Consider the following 26,399-nt stretch of genomic DNA (forward strand, 5'->3'; position numbering starts at 1 on the left):
GATCCAAATATTAGCAGTATTGTCAACAAGTTTCTCAAATGGAATTGAACAACCAGATCCAGTTTTAAAATACCAAATTGAAAGAGTCTCTTTACAAGTATGGTCTTTGAAACTTCAGTTGATTTTTGAACTAGTATTAATGTAATACTGTAGCACTGCATCAATGTGTCAAAAAAAATAATTTGATCTCCTCTGCCAAAATAGCCCAAGAGGGGAAAGAATTACCTTTATCACTTTCTCAGACAAATAACTGATATTGACTTTTTTTCCTCTAATGGAGAAATTGCTTTGACACATTACTTTCCTGTGGAGAAAATATGAGAAACCTGAGACAAAAAAAGTAAACAAAATATTTGAATGACAGCTGCATCAAGAAAACTCACTAAGTAATAACAAAGCCTGCAGGAATCATCTTCATTGTGAGAAACACCTAGTGAGATAATACAAAATACTTAAATCTACAGTTGTTTGTTTCATATACAATACTCTAGCACAGTCAGATATCAGTACTTTCCAGTAAATAAAGTATTGAATTTATGCAGATTAACTCCTGAAGTATAAGAAGTTCGCTAAATTATGCACACAACGGATCTTTTTTTTTTTTAATTCTAATTATCTTACAGTATCATAGAATGGTTTGGGGTGGAAGGGACCTTTAAGATCTAGTTCCAACCCCCAGCTACACGCAGGGACACCTCCCCTCTAGACCAGTTTGCTCAAAGCCCATCCAGCCTGGCCCTGAATGCACCCAGTGAGGGGGTATTCACAACTTCACTGGGCAACAGGTCCCAGTGACTCACCACCCTCACAGTAAAGAATTTCTTCCTAATGTCTAGTCTAAATCTACCCTCTTCTTCCTTAAAGCCATCTCCCCTCATCCTGTTGATGCATTCCTTTATAAAAAATCCCTCCCCAGCTTTCTTGTAGGCTCCCTTCAGGTACTGAAAGGCCTTCCCCTTAATAAATTTCATTACTACACTCATGGTTTTACATTATGAAGCACATCTTAATTATTTCTCATTAGATGAAAATCTAATCACAAAGTTACTACTACCAAGGATGTCCATATTATTCAGGATTCCCCTTTCAAAAAGAAAGACAACTGAATAAAGAAAGCACAAAAGAGGTCTAGTAGCCTCTTCCTCTAGGAAGAAACAATTATTAATTTAACATGGATTTCTGCACAGATTATCTTACCTTTGCATGAGTTCCTCCATTAGAAAAAAAAAGATGGTATAGCCTCTCATTCTCATGTAACAATTTAGAGCAGTTCACCTTATAGCTACAGCACGTTAAACTTGTAAGAAAAATGATGCAGATGTAAATATACATAAGAGCGATGGTTCTTACTACCATTTATCATAAAATATATAATGTAAGTAACATTTGAGAATACAGGCCAAAACAACTTTATATTAGATTTCAAAAAGATGGTTTTTATTAAGCACAAACAGCTTTTAATACATTATCAATACAAATAGGAAAACATCTGTTTAATGAATCTGATATATCAAAGATTTGATGGCTGGTTGCATACTGACACAATAAAAATGACTTCTTTATTTTAAAGTATTTCAAATTAAAATGATAGGGTCACCACTGTCTACACTGCAGGCATTTCACCTGCAGTCTAAAGTTACTACATCACCTGGGCATGGGGAGAAGCAAAGAACTACAATTTCATAATATGGAACTCCTAACTCATTAGCACCAAAGCTTGCATCAGCTGTTAAACTAAGTAGCAGCTGACAGGTCAGATAAAGCTTTACAGCAAATTTCAGTGCAAAGTTTACAGTTCTTCTTCATAAGATACTTGGAATCTATGGTTTCATAGCGTGTTAAATAATTATGGCTTGATAGATGTACTGTGTTAAGATGCTGAGAACATTTACTTTGAAAAAAAGATGAGACAATGGCTGTGAAATGCATTTTAATATATTATGCCAAATTCTGTAATATGCAAACAACATGCTGGATTACAAACTGAAGTCCTATTATGAACTGATAGACAAGGGTCAGTATTAGCTCTCTGGGGTAGTGGCTTCTGGTTGTCTCAGCTGCTGCTTTTTCAGGCTAACTAGCTTCATCTTCTCTCTAATGTGTTCTGCTGCAGAAGCCATATCACTTGGGCTCCCAAAGTATTGCTCAGAACTACAAAAGACAAAAAAAAAGCTATCAGTGACAAGTAAAAATGCATAAATGTACACATGAATAACAATCCAGAAAACAACATAAGAAAAATAGACACTTTTCTATTGAAGTTTAAAGCTTTGAGGACAGCCAATTTTGATAGTATTATAAATGGTAAATGACTCTCTCATACCCAAGACATTCTTCCCAAAGCAGGGTACTGTTCTGTATGCTCAATGAGATACTACTCAACACTATTTTTTAATCTCCATTTTCTGGCTGTCCTTAATCCAGTCTTGGGGTTCGAATACTGTGACAGCCTCAATGAATCCTGACAGATGTTATACAATTGCTGTCTTATTGAAGGACTCTGTATACAAAGTCAGCCAGATGCTGACAGTCAAATTATATCATCTCTCTCTCAAACTGAAAAGAACACATGGCTGTTAAAGCTGATTTTTTCCCATTCAAATATAACAAAAGACATCTGAAATATTAGGGAAACTACTAACCAAGCTGTCAGCAAAAACAGGATTTGAACACAATAAATCTTTCAGAAAAAGAGAAGATATCAAATCTAATTATTATGCAGAGAGGTTGAAGTTTGGAAACGATGGTAGGACAAAGGACTTGGGATGGAGTTCAGTCTGGACAAAAGCAGGCAGAAAATTTCATACAGAAGTAGATTAGTTTGACCAGAGATCTCTAGAAAGGGAGTAGATTGAACAGCAACTGAGACCACATACACTGGCAGACATTTTGCCTGATGAAGACTAGAAGCCATAAGCAGGACAGGAAACACTGACCTGGATTTTCAAGGAAGATATCAACCAAAGTCTGAAGTGATAAAGAGGTTGATGGAGATTAAAGAAGCATGCTTGCAGACATTTAAGAAACTGTGCAGATCTTGACATTTTTTAAACTATTCATACAAATAATAGAACCATCTGCAGGTTGTTTTTTTTTTCTTTTTGCTAAGTGCTTTAAAAATAGAAGGACTAGGGAGGGTTAATAGGTTATCTCAGGATTTAGGACAGTTAAGGTTCCACTTTTTAAAAGGGGGACAAGAGGAACACAGCTGAAATGCCAGAGGCCAAAAATAACACTCAGGACTCAGGCAGCCTAAAACATAGGGATGTATGTACATAAAATTATAGAAGCATTCCATTAGGACTGAAAACTCGAAGTCCAGTAAATTGCCTTCTCTCATGGGAGATTTTCCAGGCACTAAAAGATGAGTCAAGTTCAAAAAAAGAAAAAAAAAATGGTAACACCAGTGTTTGTTTTTCCTTTAACAGTCTCTGCAAATTACACAAGTTTTAAGAATAAATTCTATTTATCAGGTCATTATGGATGTAAAATCTGCTATACAGAAGTTATACCAAATATACTTGAAACAAAAGAGTTCTTGCTTTTTCTCAAAGCTGTAAAATCTTCCACTATTTTCAAATACCTTACTAGAAAGACATTAAAATCACTACTAGTTCACCTCCTGATACATCTTCATGGGTAGTATTTCTCAAAGAAAAGTTATACTGCATAAGGTACATGATCTTTTAGAAATGACAGAATATTAATTTCCATGACAGCTTCTTCTAACCATTTTTCAGATTTTCAGTTAACCAACCTGACATCATCTCAAAGCATTCAAGAAAAAGATTCTCTCCAAGATTTCAGACCTCATTCATTACTGAGTGGTCCCTACACACCCAGAGACCAGTTCCAAGGCTAGCTTATACTCAGAAAAAATTAACCAAAAAGTTCCATACCACAGTGAACAACTATACTTATATTGAATACAGAAAGTGGTTTTTATAGTGGCTCAAATTCCATACTCAATTTAGTTTTGTAGACTAACAAGGCCACTGATTTTAAATTGGCATTAATAGCTCATGAGGGAAGTAGGGTTTCAGTAGTTGAATAATCAAATGTAAATTTATCTTCAATTTATTGGCTTAAGATTTTTGACAGCTAAAAGTTTGATTAAATCTGTCATAAAATGCCATAATTCAAATGGCTTTTTTCCCCCTCCAAGAGGACACAGGATCTGGTCACTTTTATGCTACTTTAAATACTCCACTGGTGTAATGACAGCATATATTTAAGTTACAGGCTGAGAAAAAGTTACTAATTTGAAAAATTGGGCATGTTGTCTTTGGAAATGTTGAAATTGGACATGCCTGTTTTCTGAGAAAAGATGGAAAAATAATATGACAATTAGTGCATTATCTTTGTAATTTCAGCAATAAGCAGTCAGGTTTCTTCTGCATATGAGACCATTATGAAACATTATAAAAAGGATATTCAAAAAGCATTACAATAACATTTTGCATACCCATCAGGATAAACTACAGGCACCGTTAATCTGTCCAACAGCGATTTCCCAACTGCTTCAATTTCATCAAATTGTTCCATTTCATTAAAGGCTTCAGGCTGCTCAGGACATTCTTGCAAAATCTGTTAAAAATGAAAAAACAAACGTAAAATAAGGTAGACAAGCGATAGCATATACATATATACATATTTCAAGTGCTAAAATGCCATTAAATATCAGAGTGAATGTTCTTTCATCATCTTCACTACCATATTTGAGTTCAAAATATTCATAGAATTCTAGAAAAATACACCAATTAAGCTAACAGGGAATGAGAAGATAGTGCAGGGTACTACTATTCTCATCACTGCCGAGAATGAAGAAAAATCTTGCTGGACAATATTTCAACAACAAATTTGAAATGCATAAGTATCGTAAGTTGCCCCATTAAGCATGAAAGACAATTATATGAATTATAAAGGGTCTATTAAAAACAACTTCAAAATAGAAATCCATACCTGGCAGAGAGCTCCAGTGAAATTATAAATTTAAATACAAGTATTTCTAGACTGTATTGGAACCCAATATTTGTACTTAACTTATTTTCTTCTACTTCTCCCTCTGACACTGTTTTTTTTTTTTAATTAGCAGCATAATTTCCTCCCAGTCTCATTAACGGGCCATGACAGTGCTAGTAGAATTGTGCTTTTGAGCAACAGAATATTTTTAGCTATGCACTTTTACTTAAAGTTGCCTAAAAATATAGCAATTCAGTACTGCAGTAATGAAAGAGCACTTGTTATATGGGCTAAGACAATCAACTCTAAGTTTATAACCCACTAAATTCTAATTTGATAACTACTAAAACCAATTTAGCCATCAGTGGCAGCACAGATAATATGTTCCTGCTTCCATGAATCACCAGCAACTCCCAATATCTACTGATTGAAAATATTTTCTATAAATGCAAACAAGAAATGAATAGAAACCAAGAGCTCATGAATCACCTTCTGCACCTCACGCTTTCCTTCAATTAGAGATTACCTTTTTTTCCTGTATCACATCCAAGATAGGCTTTTCTTTTGCACTTGTAAGAAACTACATTAACTACCTCAACAGCAGAGGTAGATACCTTTCAGAAAAACAATCCAGGGTATTGTTTCACAGAAAAAATGTTTTCCTGGCCAAAAGGCTATACATCTCATGAACTAAAGAAATAGACATTGTCAGGAATTCAGGCATTTGAAAATTCCCAGTTTAGCAACTGCTCTTCATAGCAGTGTTGCTGACTTCTGATTCTTAGCAGCTTTTAGCAGCATCCAGCTGGGCAAGTCAGTGAGAATCTTTGTTATAGGAGTTTGAAAACCATAACAAAGCAGCATGCTTTGGAGGAAACATGTTCAGAGCCCCTTAAGTACTGAATTTCAAGTGCAAAATATAAGCTGAACATGCACAGAAAGTGATGCGTTTCTTGCACTCACAAATTTTGAGAGAATACCACACAAAACATACACACAGTGTAGGAGGCAATACTCCCTATAACACCTCAAAGTTCTTAAGTGACATCATTATAGCTTTGTATTATACCTTGCATAAAAACAAAAATGAAGTGTTTCTTGCCTTTAAGAATTTTAGTTTAAAACACACAAACTCTCAAACATAGTATTAAAATAAAAATGAAGTTCTCCACGTATATTACTTTTTCCTTGTTTAAATTCTGACAAGGACGTTTTCTTCCTAAAAAATATAACACTCACCTTTTCAGCACTTGAATGAAATGCAACAGCCGTTTCCAGCCTCTGTACTCTTTCTTCAGAAGTTAATGTAAACTGCTTCCACACTCTGTTCAGTCTCGGAAGTGTGTCCCCTGAGGACCTCGAAGTGCATCGCAGGGACTGGCACAGCACAACTGTTGCCTGCAGTAACTGTCTCCCATAATCATAAGTACTCTAGAAGTTGGAGAGCAAGAGGAACGCATAAGATACACTCAGAATCTATGCATTTAACTTAAGAGCTAGTTATCTTAAAATGACAGCAGACAAGCTTGTGAAACCTCATCTTAAATTCACACAGTACTTTGAATTAATCTGCTCTACTAGAAAACATTGCTGAAGCATGAACTGTGAATAGCTGCCTGGATCTTGTACTGCATGCTTAGCATCTACTGCTAAGATAACTATCTCACTGACTTATCACCATGTTTCTAGTCACACAGCACCCAGGTACTTCATGGCACACCAGAACGACAGCAAACTATCCTCTTCTCATATTCAGTTCTAATTCATCATTCTATGGTCACCTCAGAAGAGAGGTGTGCCAGTGTAACCAATAGAATTTGAAAAGACGTTATTCTATTATTTGCTAACTGCGTATTAGATATTCCTAGAAATAGTATTTATTTGAATAAGGTTCAACTTTTACATATACTGATCTTCCATTACATTCAAAACATACCTCACATCTGTTCACAAGTGTGCAAACATGCCCTACAGCTTCAGTAAATTCAGCAGACAGAAGGATTAATTACTTGGCTCCTACTGTCAACAATTGAAAGTTGTCAGTTCTGACTAACCATTATCTCTGAGGGGCTGAACAGACTCTAATACCAAGAACTCCTTGTGCAAGATGACTAACATACCAATAATCAGCTGTCTAGAAAACCAACAGAACGACAGGCTCTGCTTCAGGAAGTACAGCACAAAATAAACTCAAACTGAATGACTTAGTAATGTTTCATTATTTTGTTTGCAGTCCTTCAAAAGCTGCTATAAGGACTGTTTGAAAAACATGCCTTTAAAATGTCAGTGTGAACTTCTAAGTTCTGTGGTTTGTATTGTCTATGCAAAACATAGTAAACTAAGAACTGTAGTATTGTTTACGCTGACAGTTCACCAAAATCTTCATTTCAGAATCTCATTAGGCTCATTACTAACTCATTATTTATTCATGCAACCATTGAGGTGAACAATTAAGAGAAGTAATAGCTAATCAATTATTGTACATATAGGTGCCAATTCTATTTAGATCTCCTGAAACTGTAAAAAAACCCACACTAATAAAAATAATTCAGTTCACCTGTGCAACATCAACAAATTTTCTATGTTTCTCCAGTAAAACCTTTGTTTCTTGAGCATCATCTCCTAGCCGGATGTGTGTCTTCAGTAGAGCATCCAACAGTTCACTTAACCATTCTACTGCCTTAAAAATAGAAGTAAATTAAGCATAAAAGCTAGTAAATTAAAAAGACGTACATCCCAAAGAGTGAATTAACTACAGAACTAGCATATACTTTTGATCTGGAAACAGTTAAGAGGTATCAATTAGACTCTTATATCATGCATAATATCCCCCAAAATACTGTTTACACCATCATCGCTACATCCTTTATTATTTTCACTTTACAAATTCACTAAATAAAGTGACACCTGCAATGACAAAAATAATAGGGTACAATTAACACCCTCCTCCCCCATTCATGGGAATATATTTAGACCAGGATGATGAATTTCTGCAGCCCTTCCCATACCTGAGCAGCATCTTCTTCACATTTAAATAACTGTACCATCTGAAGCATCTTCAGTCGCCGCACATCTACCATGTCCTCGCACCTTAAACAGCAGCACAGTTAGATTTGTCAATGCACAAAGAATAGATAAAATACACTCTGAGTATTACAACATTTTCAGTGTGCAACTATTCATTGAAAGGTGATTAAAACATCCTATATCTTGCTTAGATCATCATGACTTTGAAGAGTCCAGGCATAGCTACACTACAGAAAGTAATACCCAACAGCAGCTACATAGCCTTCTAGCTGCATTTCAGGTTCCTTACCCTGTTGCAATGGTAAGATTTGTAGGTCAGAGGTTTACAAGCGTAAAATAAACTGTTTCTGCTATTGAGCTATCTAGGAAAAGTTGGGTTACACCTAGTATCATTCTGATTTCTATTGTCAGTGGGTGTCAAAGTTTTCTTGTTAAATAAAATGAAAAAAAAAAAACCAAAAATGCAGCACACATCTTTATATCTTTCTTTTTAGCTAGCTAAAGGTTGAAATGCTTGAACCCTTATATGCAGGAAGCATAAAGTTTTACAAGTCTAATTTTGATTGCTATAACTCGTTGGGAACCATCTAAAAATCTAATTCATACAAAAACCTATTAAAATTCTCTCGTTCTGAATGAATAGCATATTACAGTTTTTGGTCCAGTTAGAATACAAAAGTAGTATTGAAAGCCATTTTAATAGTGAGAGCTAAACACTAAAACATTTAGCTGAATGAAGTTTCTGCTTCAATTTCAGAACCTTTTAAAGAAAACAGCAAGATTCAGACTCTTGTATCACCCAGTAAATAGAATTACTAATGTCAACAGATCACACTACAAGTGAATGCTAAAGATCATATGCATATATCTGTTCTTTTTCCAAACTGTTTGCAAACAAGCACTTCCAACAAACACTTATTAAAATATTGTTTTAAGCACCCTGCAGTGCTGTGATGCTTACATAAAGAAAATTCATTGCCCTAATAATGCACAAAAAGTCTGTGCATTCCAAAATAAATAACGCAGCAAAATGCCAGTAGAAATTACACTTGTTTAAATATGCATACAAATGAGAAACATTCTATTAATTTGAGGAAAGTGAGATCTCACAAAAACTACTACTAAATGCTATAAACTGATATATTGTTATCGTATATTTTTCAAGGGGCAAGGATAATTTAGTAATTTAATTAATAAAAGTAATAAGAAAGTTTTGTCCATTTACAACTTAAGACAATTTTGTTTTCATTCTAAGTCAAGTCACATTGATACCTTTGGAAATAAATATCAGAAGGCAGAAATAAATCACGTTTGTTTCCTAGACATGTATTTTCTATTTCCTCCCACAAATGTCCTTTTAAATGGGAAGTAAAGTTTAAACCTCTTCTCTGGTACGTGCTTAAGCAAGAAACCTCTGGTAGTGTAATAAGAAGCATTACGTGGTTAGTTAAGCTTTTCTTTTTATCCACAATAAGCTATGCAGATTAGTTTCATGAGTCTAATAAAATTAAAATTCCCATTTTCTCACCACCTGAAGGATACTACAATAGTAAGACTAATAAAACACACAGATTCTATTTGCTCTTTATTTGAATCTCATTTAGTTTCACTTGAAAATGTTGAAATATTACATTAAAAAAATAAATCTATTTTGTTATCTGAATATAAAACCAAGTGAAAAGTTCCAGCAGTCACCACAACAGCTATGAAAAGCTACAGTTCAGAGACAGGCACAAGTTGCATATATAAGACTTCTTGCACACTGTTCCTCCCCAAATTAGCCCAAGTTCTTCCTGTACTAGTTAAGTTTAAACAATCCTGTAGCAAAGGGTTCCACACCTTAACTTTATTTGTTCACTGTGTGAAACAGCATCAGCTTCAGTTATCAGTATTTCTTACATCAGTTCTAGCCAACGTCCTCTGCTTCCGTACTGAAAGAAGCAATGAAAAAACTATCCCTAACTTGTCCCTGCCTGACTCTTACAGACTTAGTGCTTACAGATCTGTATTTCTGCACATCTCTTCCAGTCTTAAGATCTTTGTTAAATCATTAATCATCTGAAAGTTGTTTCACACCTTTGTCTAGGCACTTAATTGACTTTTTTTTTGCCCTCTAACCTACTACACTTCTATACTCCTTCTAAAAAGAGGGATCAGAACTGTATAATGCTTAGAGTACAAATAGACCACAGATCTATACAGTGGCAGCAATTTGGCCAATTTGGTATACTACATCTTTATGAGAAAAGAATCAATAGAAGCTTGGAGGATGAGAGTGGTGGCAGAATCCTTCCTCCTGGGAATTTAATTCTGCCCAGCATTTTCCACTACTAAAATTTCATCCCTCGCCTCATCACATTCCAAAACTCACAGAAAAAGACCAAATACATTTTGAAAGTTGAACTCTTGTGCCTCCACCATTTGCTGGTCCAGGGGAAGGGTACAAAGTGAGACCTGACAAAAGCTGAAGTTTCTTCTCTTTAGGAGTGAAAATGCCACATTCAAAAAGAGTTTGTGAAAAAGAAAATAAGAAACAAGCTGGAACATAATTTCCACATAACTTTAGAGCTATCATCATTACTGCAGTATTAGCATACATTTCATCTCAAACTGCTAACATAAAAGATCGCTTGCATCTGTTCCATAATTCCATATAAAGGGAATGTGTCAAACATTTATGAGTATAGAAAAGCTCTCAAATACTGCCACCCTATACCAAAATGAATTTAGGAATATGCAACAAATTAGGCAGGGAAAGATTGTCTTATTTAAGTGTATCACAAATATCATAGATTACAGTGCACTACATCCATTAACTGAAAGTAAAGCAAAATAGTCTCTCTGAAAAATATGTGTTTTGAAGTGACTTGTCAGTACATGAGAATTGTAACAACAGAACTGTTTTACCTTTGTTTTCTAAGCTGCATATCTTCCATCACTCCTTGGATATGGTCCACATTTTCTTTGTTTTCAATGGTCACATCTTTTCCATAGGCCCAAGATGCCTGATTAGATATCTGATCAAGAAGACTTTGACCTTTCTCACGCAAGCCTTGCAAACCTAAATCTGAAGGAAAAAAAGCAAGAAAATTTTAAAAGGTTAAAAAAATTAGATATAGATATATCCATGACACTCTTCTAAACTTGTTAACTTTCCTCACCAAAGAAAGAAAATGCAATGGAATCTATGAGATGGAAGGCTGGAAGGAGAAAAGAACATTACTACCTTTGTATTTCTTCACCCTTCCCTACACCTAAGGGAGGGAAAGTACTCAACTACATTAACAAAGAAATAGTGCTTCATTACAGATGAAATGCAGAGTAGTGGTATATAAACACGTAAAACAAGAAAGCACTTCCAGAGCACTTCCCCAGACAAAACAGTATCAGCAAGTCAAAGGTAGTTCTATGGAGTTATTACTTAATAGAAATCAAGAGAGATATTGCCTTCTTTTTCCCTGCTGTCTTGTTTGAAAAGAGGGTATTATTAGCATATATAAGTGAAATGCAGAAATATTCTGCTTACCAACACTCTTCAGTTTCTCTTCCAGTAATTTTAAAGTTTGTTGAATTGATGCTCCATCTGCTGGTGCCACATCTACACACAACATTCCTAGTAAGCCATCCAGTTGCTGAGATAACTAAAACGAAAACCAACATATTGCTGTTAAAAAGAAGGGGCTTCAAGGTGCTTGAGTCTGCAGTGTTGCTCCAAATGTTTGGGGAAGTGTCATACACAGGTTTCTCTTTACATTTGCTTATAAAACTCCAAGAGAATATATCTCTAAATGGGGGGGGAGGGGAGGAACCTAAGACTCCTTACACAACTATAAGAAAGGAATAAATGTCAATCTTAAAAAGAACCTATAAAGATCATATCAAATTCTCCTCAAAATTAGAAAAAAATGTGTCACAGGTAATAAGTATTTCAAGAAAAGCTAGAGCACTTTTTCATTATTATGTTCTTTTATTTACTACTAGCCAGTCAATGCTGATGCTATTGAAATACAAGATATACTACAACTTCTTACCCAGAAAGAAATTCATTTACTCACTGTTTCAATCACTAATTGAAGATTTACTCCATTTTCCAAGTAACATTTTATGTTTTATCCCCCTTCAAACTTTCCCAATGTATTGAACACTTACAATACTAATAACACATTAAAGGTGAGTCTGTGAGAAGTAAAAAAGAACAACTTACATCTTGGGCAACGCTGTGGAATTCAAGTGCTGCTTGTAATAGATTCTGCCTGAATTCGAGCTGACTGGCCTGTCGATAACACACATCACTCAGCTGTTGCTGCAATGCTTTTAATTCCACAAGGTCCTCCTCATCCCCTGCATTTAGGAGGGCTGCAATCTGCTGATTAAGCTCAACATAAACAGCAAACCACTCCTACAAATAGAAGATAATTAAGCATTAAAATAATACCAAATAATTTTATCTTAAAAAGGCACGCATCTAGCTGCAGATTAATACATAATCAGATTTAAAAGGGATCTTAGTCCAGCTTACACTGTAATTATCAATTCTCACACAGGAGAAAAAAATTCATGATTTCAAATAAAATAATTTCAAAAACGTAAGAAATAATTAGTACATACTGAAATAATGCATATAGCATAACTTAAAAAAATGGTGCAGTAAAATGGGAAGATTACAAACAAGTAGCATGGCTTGTAGATCACAGCACAAACTTCACTCAAATTACATCACTGCACCAACAGAAGAATCTCCCCATTTTTAAACAGGCTTCTAATACTTATGCATTTCTAGGGTGATACTGAAAAGTTTTTATCAACTGGTAAGCTATTTCAAAAGGTGTTCAAAAGAATATCTACGTGTTACTTTCAGTGAGAATTGAAAGCTGCAGTAATTTTCTTAAACATTTAGAAAAAACTACTACTGTTGATAAAGGCAAAGTAATTTTTATCCTCTAATTCCTCAGGTCATCCATTTGTTGTAACTTGAAAATAACCCTTATTTCTTAATTAAGGAAAAAATGATGCTATTCAATTCAAAATTTACAGATTTTATTTCAAGTGCTTTGACTACTAAATTCATACACAAGGAATTAACTAGTCTCATTGTGGTCTATTGCAAAAGTACTTCAAATATTTAACAGTTGTGGGGGATTTAAACACTACATGATACATCAAGATCACATTCTCATTTTGCATGATTCAAATGCCTAAACATGTTTGTCCAACAGCTTTTATTTTAGCCTACAGCGAAGTGCTTTCCAAATGCCCTATGCGCTTGAAATGATGCTGAATAGCACCATCTATTGGCCTCAGATATTTGACTGAATTACTATTCTTCCTGAGCTACAGTTAGGATGTTTGCCTTTTTTCTTCCCCCTTTTTTTTTTTGTTTTAATATTATGCCTTCAGCTTTCGCATCATTTATTTACAAAGCATGCAAAACAGAATATAAATATTCATGTTCTTAATTGTCTTTTCTTTTTACTTGAAGTCTTCTCTATCATCCACTCACAGGAAGAAACAGTATGAGAAAATGCAAGGAGGAAAAAAGTTATGAAAAAATTAAACTAGCAATCAACAAAAAAATTAAGAGCATAATAAGTCTTCTACCCCACAAGAGCCATTTTGGATAACATAGTATGGGGAAAATCTACTGCCACACTCATGCTACAGATATACAGGTTCACTTAACCCAGGTTCACAATATTACTTGTTATTAGCTTTAGACACTGAACAAACAAAGAAAGCTTACTGATTGTGACAGGCAAGATATGAAAAGTCAAACAAGAAAATCTAGGTTAATAATTTATATCGTTAAAGAAAATGGATTTTTAAACTATCAGTCAAATTAAAAGACTAGTGAACCAGAGATCTAATGTGTTTATGATGTTTTCTATAGTGGAATTTTAGATACAGACGCCTTTGACATCAAAATTATGGAGAAATGGCCAACATTCACTCAAAGATACCAGCTCAAGTATACCACCCATTCAATAAAACATGCAGAAAATATGAGGGGAAAAAAAACACACTCCACCCAAGGCAAAATAAAATAACACACTGAAAGTGGAAAATATTTTTTGAAATAAACTGGAGTGGAAAGGCAACTTCGATAACAAATCAAATATTTTTGGAAGTGTCTTCTAAATACAAACATCAAAATCAGCAACAGATCAGAGATGAAAGGAGAAGCAAGAAAAGCTGTTAGTTCAATTTCTAGAAGATGGAAAAAAAAAAAATCAGCGAAATGGTGAAAGAGAAAAAGTGCATTCAACTATTAGAAGATGTTTAGAAATCTCCAAAGCTATTCTCAAAAATGATTTCAATTTGTTAGTGGGGATTACAGTTACTACTTACGGTATAAACCTGAAAATAACTTGTTCTGACTGTTGTTTCTACAAAATACTGTCAGCATCAGATAACCAAGCAGTGTTTGGTATCACCTGTGCCTGATGGTGATAAAAAAGCTGTAGGCCAGGCTGTAAACTTCAGTGGGAATTCAGACTTCAAAAGATGGCATTTAGCTACAGGTAATGCACAGTTCTGTGGTATCAACTCACTATAATTACAAAATACTTTTTATGTTTCCTTAAAATATACTTTATATTCATAAGTCTTGATCACTGAAAGCATTAAGCCAGTTTCAGCTCCTGGCAAAATGTAGTTTAATAAAGACCAAATATTAACTCATTCATGTGAAAAAAAAATATGGGACTTCTCAGCCATTTCCTCACCGGCCACAGGCAGAGAGGGACAAGGAAATACACTCCTAATTGCTTTGACAGTGTAAGAAAATTCCCTAACAATAAACTATAGATAAACCATAGATAAAAATCAATATTTTTTGATACTGGAAAACAAAATAAATATCATCTACATACAGTGAACATACCAAGTTCTTCAATTGCTTAGACAGTTAACCATAAAATCATTCACTATCCAAAACTCCTCAATACTCAAAACCAAAATGCATAATACATAACTGCATGCAATTAGAACTGTTTTGCTACTTGAAAAGGACAGTGGAAGTCTCACACTGTGCTGACTCTCAATCTCCTCATGCTTCTGTTGCAACGCTTGTGAGGCTCTAATTGAATCTCCTATTCCCCACTGGGTTCTTAGCTGCTCTGATCCAGGTCCTTCAAGCCAATTAACTACCTGTAAAAACAGATAAATATGACAAAAATAAGACAGCAAATCAACTATGTGGAAACTGGTATAGAAGTATTTTGTTACTAAACTACGTATTTAAAAATATATGTAATCGTTTTCAACATCTGTGGAAGTCTTCCCATGAATTCATTCACAAGTTCAAAAGTATTACATAGAAATTACTTCTCATTAATTTCAGCTTATCAGCTCCACAAAAGCATGGAGCAAAAGATGGGTGTTCCAGAAGTAACATCTCCTATTTCTGATAGAATGGCATTTGACATGGAAGTGCGTATGGAGCAAATGTGTGTCATTCAATTCCTCCACATGGGAAAAAAGACACACTGACATTCAACACTTCATGAACACTTACAGAGACAAAACAGTAGATATGAACATAGGGAAAGACGGACGTTTTCTTAGCAGTGATGCCATCACAACAACTGTGAAACACTGGATCATCTCTGCTGGTTCAGATTTATGAACACAGCATACAGGCTTTTTCATCATTGGCAAAAAAAATGCATAAATAGTAGTGGCAACTGTGTTGAAGAAAGTGGTTTTGTAGCTAAGAATTTGTTCTATCAGTCAGCATTATTGTGCTCTTTATATGCTTTATAGTTTCCATGGAAATAAATGAGGCATTACTTTTGGAGCAATTTTAATTTTTAATGACTAGAGATTCCCACATAAGGTCTGTCACTTTTTTTGTGAATTAAGATTTGAAAAATAGTAATTAGCATTGATTAGCAATGTAAGAAGGTATACAAAGAATGTAATTGGAATGCAAAGCAAGAAAAAGGATGAAAAATAAATCACCAACATAAGGGAGCAACTTTTCTCTGTACACACCCATTCTAACTGAAAGCACTGCAAGCACATTTATACTGCAACTTGTTTGTTTCAGCAAAATAAATCCCACGCCAGTTTGCCTCCATCATTTTCCTCCAGCCCATCATTATCTTCTTCAATTTACCATGAGCTCAAGTCTTTTCCCCCCACAAGCCAAAAGGAAACTACATCAGTTTAGAGACTTAGTAGATTTTTCCATGCTTTTATGCCGTCTAAAGAGCTTTACAATGTACTTTTCTGTAAAACAGGCTAACCTAGTATAATATTGAAATATATTCTTGTGTGTACTGAGAGTCAATTCACTTACTATGCAGCATCCATAGTGTAGAGGGAGCAAACAAAAGACTTCCTAATAAAATTAGTGGCGAAATGAGGCTGATGCTCCAGTAAACAAGTCTATTTAAATGCATTAACAATGGCTGTTGGCCAAACTGAGCCATAAATTCAATTTCAATCAGCACATCTTCTTCAACCAATACAGCTTTACCACAGGGGGGAAAAAATTCTCAACCAATTACATCCACTGCCATGCTAATGTTCGATACAGTACTATTTTCACCTTTTATACGTTTTTATTTCCAGCTCAAAATATCAAAAGATGACATTTACTTTTTCCTTTTATAATCATTTGAATGACTACACGAGTGAAAATGATTACTCAGATTGCTAATTTTGCTGCTAGAAATAAAAACAAGATTGATTAGTTTTTCTTCCCTATTTGGAATGCTGTGAAGGGCAAGTACTTGATTCACACTCCCCATGCTTCAGAAATGTTAGCATATAAAGGTTAAGAGCAACATTCATTCTATTTTGTGCATATTCAAACTATGCAAGATGTTTAAAAACATAAAACTAATTTCAAGTGATAAACAAGAGAAAGAAATTTCCATTTCTTTGATCATCTCTGAAACCACGCTGAGAAAATGTTGAAAGTGCCAATTACATGCCTGTTTCTAAAGGACAAGACCAATTCATTATGGCCTTTAACAATTGAATAAAAGACGTCTATTATTCTGGTCAGAGGAGACTCAAAACACAGTGTTTAATCACTTAACTTTGCTAAAACATTCAGCATTAGACAAAGGAATAAATGACAACATTCCTTCAGTAAGAGGAACTTGAAAACTTAACTCTCAGGAAAACTACCACTAAAGCGAATGTTCTCTGCTATCGTGTCAGGTATTCCACTCTTTAATGAGTTAAGACTCACTGTTGCAGCAAGCAACAAAGGGGTGTAGCAAAGGTTTTTTTGCTGTGGGGATGAAAGCAGGTGGAGCTGCGTAAATTCTAATCACAGCTATCATATCAGAAAAGACTTTGGAAAACCTGTGCCAGTAGCCAAAGCATAAAGCATCCAGTCAAACCAGTGCATTGAAGTTTCAGGAATAAGAGGAAAATAGAGGCTGGGTCTTGAGCACAAACCTGCTTCTCACAGCATTCAAGAGCTTAATTCTTACCTGCATTACCTTCTGCTGAATTTCCTCTAATTGAGTTCGCTTGCTACGTTGCCTACAAACTTCCTGGTAGCGGGTATATTGCTCTCGGAGGGAGTCCAGGAGCTTCATGACCTGCGGCTGAGCAAGCAGCTCATCATCCATTGGAGACCACGACACTCCTCCGTCTGAGCCATTAAATCGACGCTGTTGTAGCTCAGAGAGCAACTCATGGCCTTTGAGAGAACATATAATGATTTGGTTAATGCAGATACAAAATAAGCACAAGGTGATGAGTCAGCAAATGTACTGCTGGATGGTCTAAAAGACCATTTCTGCAGCTAATAATCTTACATGCATTATGCACATTTAATGGTACCATTCCATTAACATTCAGAGCCTCAGGGACAGCCTGGGAGTTGTACCAGCTATAAAATAGGGCAGAAATCATGTGCCACGTTTCAGGTATCTAAAAGATACAATAGCTTTAACATTTATATTTATTGACAAAAATATTGATATAAGGAAACATTTGCAAAGTACAGTGCTCATTCTGGAATAACTATAAGTGTTCTCATTTACTGTAAAATACTGTGTAGCATTCAAAATATTTCTCTCATATAATATAATTCATATTCTTAGAATAAATGATTTAGAAGCACTAACGAATTCAGCATATAACTCCTGTCAGCTTCAAGATTTTCTAACAAGTGCAAAAGTTTCTATGAAGGCATGGAATTGAACCTGAAGTATTGTGCTCTTAGACACTGTATTATGGTACAGACTCTTTATACAGCAATGACTTTAATGCATATGAAAATAGCATAGTTTGTCTACTTAGTTCTCCACTTAAACTGTTCAAAGAAAGTGAGTTTTTGTTAAGCTGCAGGAAAGTTTACATCTTAAACTCCACGCTACTAGCCAACTCGGTCTGTTTGTATATCCAGAAGCTCAATGAACAAGTTAGCAACTGTTTGTTCAGTAAAGACATCTTGATGTAAAAGTGAAAAAAATCTGCCAATCCCATAACTGCACAGGTCTTAAAATGGTAGCGTGCCAGTTCACCAAAATAAAGAAACGACAAAAAACAAAACACTAGCATAGTAATTGTAGTACATCCAGGCAAATGCAGAAAAACAGAATTTAAACTCAAGTATTATCACTTAGACAAAATGCCAAAGGCTTTGGAATTTGCAGCAAGCATCTGTAAATTACTCCGTTCCTGTACTGTGAGATGTACACAGAATTCCTAAGAATTCAAACACATTTTGCTAAGCTCATGAGATAAATATCATTGATTTCACCTCCTGAAGTACTACAAGGCACAGATAGTTGCAGGGAAAACAGTTTAAGATTTCTATAAGTCATATTAGAATAATCTTACATTTTTTGTGTTTCTTCCACAGCAAGGAATTAATATTTTCATGATTTTTTCTTAAGCTAAACTATTATCAAACTGTTTTAACACTCACAGAATTCTCCCACATCTCAGTAAGCTAAAGCACACGCAGAGCCAGCAGTTCTCTGTAGCAGACTTTACACAAATCACGTCATGAATGTATTAGGAGGCTATAAGATAAGGATTCTGAGCACTTCTCACTCTGATCACCATCTTTATGCTGTGCTTTGCTTCCTACTCTATACAAATCTTTAAGCATATTTCTAGTCCAAATCAACAGTGCCATTCTGTGTTATTGGGAATAAGATATTCACCCTAAAAGCATCTCAAAGAAACCAAACTGTTTAAAGCTCAAGGGAGAGTCCAAGAATGGAATAGTCAGAAGGATCATGCTTCACTTTCATAGGTAGGCAGTTCAGAATGAGGCTGATGCAAGTTATCTGAATCGTGTATGAAAACAAATCATATCGTTACCACTTCGTGGCTACTTGAGAGGAATTCATTCCATGAAAGGCCAACATATCATCATTACCTAGAAGCTACATACTTTCAAATTAAAGCTAATTATTGTAACACTGAAGATGTTATCAATACTACTAAAAATGATTTTAAGCAGACAAGACACATTGCTTTCTTTTTTATCCCAACAAAGATGACACTAATTGATAAGCTTATTACATTATGCATTGGTTAAGATAGTATCATGCCCTCTGCTTTCAAGTGAGGAACAAAGTGATTAATGAACATTATTAACTGACATTATTATTTTTCAACTTACCTGTCTGCAGTACAGTCTCAGGATCAACTGATGGAAGGAAGTTCAAATCTATTGATCTTGAATAAAGTAATAAACAAATATCAATAATTCATTTGCATGACAGTAGCATTAAAAAGCTTCAACCAACACCAGAGCTATCACATTGTTAAGAGACTATGTTACTTTTCTCCATATCTCTTTCCTTCACACTCCAGAATATCCAGTATACATGTGACATGAGAAAAGCAGATCAAGTGGCAAACAGCAGCATCCATAGTTTACAGAACTGTGCAACAGTGGAAGAAGTTTTGTTGATGGAATGAGACTTGCCAGCGGGGATAATAGAACAAAATAAAAGCCCCATTGACTTGTGCAGTGTCATGAGATTTCTAATCAAGCCTGAAGCTGAAATTTTGATTTCCTGTATCTCAGCCTAATACCTTAAATGCATAGGCTCTTTGTAAATCTAAAGAAAGAGTAATTATTTTCTATGACTTTGATAAATGATGGAAAACATGAGCTTGCTTTTAACACTGCTTAGATACATGTTATGACACACTGGTTTAAAAAAATAAGAAGTTCAGTTCTTTAGTTTCTTTTGGAGTCTATTTACATCAGGCAATCAACCACTTATAGGAAAACAGTACCAGAGTAAATCTCTCTTCCTCATTTTGATTCTAAACGTCAGTAAAACAGACAGTCATTAAATCCTTACACTTTGTACACATTTATTAAAATAAGGTGCAGCCAAACAAGCATCCATCCACACACAAAGTTTGTGATCTGTTTTTCATACATTAAAAATATCATGAAATATGTAAGGACATTTAAGTACTACAATATTTTCAATATCATTGTGATTTCTAACGAAATTTAATATCAAAAAACCATGAGCTTCAAAAACATAACTACGTACCTGTCTTTTTCTTGTTGATTTCCTTTATCACTTCCGTTGTTAATTAGAGCAAGTTCATCTAGCAAGGATGTTGATTCTTTAGTGAATTTTTCAAACACCTAAACAAAAGGCATGTTTTAAATTAAGAAATAATTTAAGAAATACAAATAATATAAGCGATATAATATTGAGGACATCAATACAAATTTATCCAGTAACTCCAATAATACATTTCAACCTTCATATTATTTCCCATTATTCAGAAGGTACAGCAAAAAGAACATAGTTTTCTACATGGAACACTTAGGAGCACCAGAAGATTTTAGGGAGATAAGAAATACCACACAATATAATGAAGAACTGATTTCTGAAATATATATTTTTTTTAGATTTCTACAGAACCTTTAAGTTCTTAGGGACATACTTCATTTCATTTATGCCTCTATCTTTATTTAAATCTCGGGTATAATGCTGAATCAGGTTGTTACAAAAGCATTGGATAGCTCAGCTGAATGGATAAAAATAATCAGCTTTGTGAAAATGCCAAATCTTCATTGCTGTGAACAAGCTACAATGTAATAAACAACTCTGAGGTAGAAGAAAGATATACTAGTGATTAAAAAAAAATACTGACCAGTTTCTTCAAATGCAGATGTACACAGATAGCAGGGCCTGTTTAGTCAGATATTGCTTATTGCTCAGATTACATCTCTGAAACAGATTTTTCTCAACCCTGCATGATTACTGCAATTCTGTATCCACTGGGAAGACAGTATTAATAGATCTTTCAGCATAGGACAGCTTAAAACTTGGCTCTAACTCTAAAGTATTTCTTCCTTGTTAGGGATTTCCCCATTAGTAGGCAAAAAATTCCCTTCATAGCCACTTCATCATACACTCAGGTTCTTCTACTAGAGTAACAGTCTATGGGAGAGCTCCACTAAGGAACCTGTTCAGTGATCATCATGAAATGCATGCATTTGGACTGCAATACTACACACAGGACAAATTCTATGCAAGGCTCCTACGTGAATAGAAATTCATGGATCAAGAATGACACATTTGAAAGAAACAGAAAACTAACCAGCCTCTTATTCAACCAATCCATGTGATCGTAGGTGAGAGTTCCTCCAAAGTCTTCTGTTAGTTGACATGGTTCTATGTACCGAGTCAACTTGTTAGCAGACACCAAAATAACCTGTAACAATAAAATATGTATCAGATATAGGTGTAGGTAATGCTTATACTTAAGTACCTGACAAGTTGTGCTAAGTGTATCCAGAGGTACTGAACAGATCTTTTCAGTGATTCACAACAAGTGAACATCTTACTGCTAAATATCCCAATGAAGTACAGTTGAACACAATCGAGTGGGGCCTAATACAGGCATATGGTTTTGATACACAGTCTACATTTCATGCAGAATCCCTTAGAAGCATCAACAGTACCACCACCTATTTACAGTAGGAGAAAGAAATACACCCATTGGCTGTTTTCTTCATGGAAAAGATGTTTCTTGATTAAGTTATACTTTGTGTGACCTATTTTCAGTGAACACGGTGGCAGGATATCATGCTGCAAAGCACCACTCTCTTGCAGACCTTCGTGCCACACAAGCTAAATACCTGCATTTACCATGCAAATGTGCTGCATACCTTTATAGTTTAGGTAATTTTTACATTCTGTACATCCCTCTGAATTTATAAGAAAAGAAGAAGAAAATTAATTCACTCAATCAGGACATTTCAGTACAGAAACAACGTAAATCAGGTAGCTGGTTCATAGCTAAGAACATCAATTCTAAACAGATTTAAGAAAAACAAACAACAGCAAACTGCTTTAATAAAATGGACTGCACTGAGACCACTTATGTCTGAGTATTTTACTGAATCCTTTGGAGAAAGACTGGGGGGGGAACACAACAAAGGATAAGCTTCACAAACTTGTTCCCAGGAGACATTTAAAGCATTTATTCTCTTGCAAAAGAGAATCTGACAATAATACATCAGTTACTTCAGATTATCTTCATTCCAACCCTACTCTCCAAAAACACCACTCACAAGTGTCATTTAATCAATGAGCACAAGCTTCCCACGCACCTTATTTAGAAAAACTCTTGAGAAAGAAAAGATTTCAATATTGAGCTTTGTTTTAACTTATGATGTTGCTTCAAAAACTACTTATTCTCAACAGCTATTTAAGAAACTTTGAGCTAATAGAATTACTGATATCTGACAACTGCAGAAATCTGCCTGAAAACTTTGAAGGAAAAAGGCAGTCACCTGGATTCGGATAAGGTGGCATCAGAAGGGTGGCTCCTAAACAGTTTAGCTTGTTCCTGCCTAGCAGCAGTGCTAATGCAACTCTCTTCATATGCTTTAAATTAGTTAATTCACTATTTTTATGTGCAAGTCACCTCTCTGAGGCTTCTGAATTTCTGTTTTGGTTAGCTACTACTGAACTGTACGAAACAAGGTTGAGAAGCAAGGGGAAAAAAGTCAAAAGGTATAAATGAAGACCATTTACTGTTTAAAAGAAAAGGAAATATTCCTCTGCTTGCTTGCAACTGGACTGATTTCCACCCCCCACCCTGCCCAAACGACTGAAGTGTTGACTTTAGAAAAAGATCTTTGGATAGTAGACTATGGTTTTACATTAACATGAACAGCTTAGATTTTCTAAGGGATAAATGAGTAAGTCTGGATGATGGGTCTTCCAAAGGCAGGGAAAATGTTAGTTACTGAATCTGCCTCTGTTTCCTTACCCACTCTACCCACCCACTAGACAAGACACATCTAAAAAAACGGGACAGTGGTAATAAGGTTTCAAACATGCCCTGTGTGGTACTGGCTGGAATCATCTGTACTCAGTTCTTTTCAGAACCTAGAGGAACAGTAACACCTTTCATTGTTCTGCTCCAATCATGCTTTGTACAATAATAGCCTTCTATAATACTTGAAAGCCCTTTCAGAAATAACTCAAGCCAGTCTTTTGGAAAAAGTAAAAATGCTGTATCATGGAATAAAATCAGAACAACGTTTTTAGGAACTGACAAACAAAAATGAGGAAAAGATATAACATACCACAAAGTGCTGTTGCCACTATAACTTTCATTTACTTTACTTACGTTCTTAAAATATATAATTTCAATTAAAAGTACACAAATGCATGCTTAAAGCTGGTCACCTTATCTAGTAACTGGCTGGTAGTTTTGGATAAGTCTCATACGAACAGGCCTAAGTAGAAGGGTTTTTTTGTTCATTTCCCCAAAACTCTGCCAATTTCTGATAAATTCAGAAAACTCATCCTTTCTGATAGCCTAGTTGATAGGTGTAAAAGGCTGAACTTTGACAAACTCCTTTGGGCTCATGAATTGGATTCAAAGATCCTTGTGATCCTTTCCAATCCAGGATATTCTCTGATGCTATGAGTCAATACCCAAATTGTTTTTTTTTCAGGGAATGGATTCTCAATGACTTGTTATTCTAACAGCTTACATATACAAACAGCTTTGGAAAAACATGGGAAAGCTTCAGTTAAGAAGGCAGAGATTGCAAGCATAACTTCACACTTCAGCTTGTGAAGAAACCTGAGCCACAGAACTCCTACTTTCACTTTTCACATGATACTGAAAGCAACCTTCATATATAAATCAGTAATCTGTTTCTTGGTATTTGTTTTTGTTTTAAAACAAAGTATGAATCTTACTTGCTTTCTAAAACAATCAAATTAAACTTTCACACTTATATATTCCCACCCCTTCCAAAAGAAAAACCTAACTGTGCTCATTCTTCAGCAAATTTAGCTTCTGGAAACTGTGATATAAGGATTGAACTATATTCCTGGTGACTTTTCAAGAATAACCCTGGAACTTTAAACAGACAAATCATAGCTGCCCACATTCCTGGTCTGACAGTGATTCATTGCCATGTAATTGTAAAGTTGTTCTTCTTTGTAGAACAAAAACTCCACTGTTTCATAATAATGAAACCCGACTTGATTAAACACTGAGTAGCGTAAAGAAATACAGGTTAAATATTTATCTGACCAGCACCACATTGAACATCTGGCATACTAGAAAAGCCCAACAGCAGGTAGCAAAACCTAGACACAGACCAGTCTGTCAGTTCCACTCCCCTTCCCCATCCAGTACTAACTGCTTCAGCTACTCATTCACCTTCCCCTTCAGGGCTCATGATAATAACACACCGTCATTTTTCCATCCCAGAGAAGATAAATAATAGGCGCACACAACCTGATATTTTTTAACACATCCTCCTTTATAACTGAGCTCTAAAAGTGACAAACACACAGAACCTTCTCCAGCTCTACAGGGAAAATTCCCTGATTTGGCACAGGTTTAAGGCACGATGTATCACATTCAGAGTTTTTTTTTTGTTGTTTTTTTTTTTTAAATACATTCAGAGGAAGAGATATGCAGTAAAATAAATGCCGTTTCAGTGATTAAAAACTGTAGAACTGCCATATCTATTTTTAGGAAAGTCTGTGAAAACTGTAAGTTCCAGTGCCTCTGCTCTAAAACAGCCAACTGGAAGACTAGATAAGGAAATTAGAGACTTACAAAGTGTTATTCATTTATTCTCTGGAATAACATTCTGCCTATTACTATTATTCATAAGAAATAAAATGGGGTTAAGTGTACCAAAACTAATTTCTAAGTTGAAAATTGAGAAGATATGCAGATACATATTGTAATTATATATAATTTCAAAATTCAAAAACAATTTAGAAAAACTTTTGTGGTAACATATTAGAAAGCTCTGGATCACGGGAAAAAAAAAGCAGCTATCTGTAAGAAACGGTTGGGGTTTTTGTACTTTGGAACATTAAGGACTGCTACAACCAGGCAACAAAGACCATTAGACTGGAGAAGGTATCTACTTCAGAGTTACTTTACTTGAATTAGGGACCAATATAGAAAAAAGATCATGTTTGTTACTCCCAGTTGCTTTCTTAAGCACATCTTACACTTACAACACTCAATAACCTTTTGTTCCTGTAATTACTCCCACAGCTTTGCAACTCTTCACCACCACACCTCACCCTAAAGCACAGAATCTCTGCCTTACAACTGAAATGACAGTATGGTGACTGATGGCTTCGTGTGGTAGTATTAAACAAGGTATAAAAGGCAGGTCAGGAAGCACGAAGTAGGCTGTGGAGGATTTTATTAGTCCAATAGGGACCTCGGTTTTTCTAATAGTTATCCAAATCCAACATCCCATGAAAAGTAAAGATCAGGCATCACTTTGGTTTTACCTCTAGTATATACAAACACAGCTACAGTTTTGTGTAAAGGGGCTGCCATAGCCTTACCAGTGCTCAGTACTCACATCAGAAAGAGAGCAAAAATGCATTACTAGCTATAACACAAGGACTACTTGGAGCACAGAGGAGGGGCATTTTTACTGAGTCAGTTTTGCTAGTAACATAACCAAGAGTTAATGAACAGTGAAGAACAAAGGCTTACTTATTACTAATGGCCATTCTTCATTATCTGGGAAACTACAAGATTTTTCCTACTACTCTCTCATCCTTCCCTGTACTTTAATGAAGGATGCTATTAAAGAAAGTGAATTACTGTACAGAGCAACAAAATAAACAAGCACAAGAAACAAGGTAGGGCTAGGACAGTATCACATAGGTCTCTTCATCAACGTCTGTAGTGACTATATGCACAGCTGCTCACTGATGTCATCCAACTGATGTTGGATGACAACTACCCCAAAGCTGTTAGCAGCCTCCATACAAACAGGCAGTCTCACTGTTTCAGTGAGTCAGACATTCAGTCCTTCTAAACTAGGAGGGAACTCAAGAGCAAAGTGTTACCAACCACAACAAGAATTCAAGAATTGAGCAACTGCTCCTTTATTACCTTCCATTCATACAAATCTCTGTTCCATCCCTGCATTA

At 35.2% G+C, this 26,399-nt stretch overlaps 1 protein-coding gene across 5 annotated transcripts in view; it reads right to left on the reverse strand.

Moving 5' to 3' along the window:
* Window positions 1-1,437: 1,437 nt before the first annotated feature.
* SESTD1 (SEC14 and spectrin domain containing 1) overlaps window positions 1,438-26,399 on the reverse strand; it is a 52,916-nt gene continuing 27,954 nt past the window's right edge. For 4 of the 5 annotated variants that reach the window (XM_031601359.2, XM_031601357.2, XM_090144105.1 and 1 more), the window contains 13 exons: window positions 21,550-21,663; window positions 20,487-20,584; window positions 19,592-19,647; window positions 17,439-17,650; window positions 15,013-15,135; window positions 12,194-12,388; window positions 11,516-11,630; window positions 10,897-11,056; window positions 7,971-8,052; window positions 7,520-7,642; window positions 6,202-6,393; window positions 4,466-4,587; window positions 1,438-2,151 (listed from right to left, as the gene is read on the reverse strand). In XM_031601359.2, the coding sequence (XP_031457219.1) occupies window positions 2,022-2,151; window positions 4,466-4,587; window positions 6,202-6,393; window positions 7,520-7,642; window positions 7,971-8,052; window positions 10,897-11,056; window positions 11,516-11,630; window positions 12,194-12,388; window positions 15,013-15,135; window positions 17,439-17,650; window positions 19,592-19,647; window positions 20,487-20,584; window positions 21,550-21,663 (1,722 nt within the window). In that variant the 3' untranslated portion in view covers window positions 1,438-2,021. The remainder of the gene's footprint in view (window positions 2,152-4,465; window positions 4,588-6,201; window positions 6,394-7,519; window positions 7,643-7,970; window positions 8,053-10,896; window positions 11,057-11,515; window positions 11,631-12,193; window positions 12,389-15,012; window positions 15,136-17,438; window positions 17,651-19,591; window positions 19,648-20,486; window positions 20,585-21,549; window positions 21,664-26,399) is intronic. The other variant, XM_031601361.2, reaches the window with a different exon arrangement.

This window comes from Phasianus colchicus, chromosome 7 (assembly GCF_987193195.1).
Source record: "Phasianus colchicus chromosome 7, bPhaCol1.hap1.1, whole genome shotgun sequence".
In the NCBI taxonomy this organism is placed as follows: domain Eukaryota; kingdom Metazoa; phylum Chordata; class Aves; order Galliformes; family Phasianidae; genus Phasianus; species Phasianus colchicus.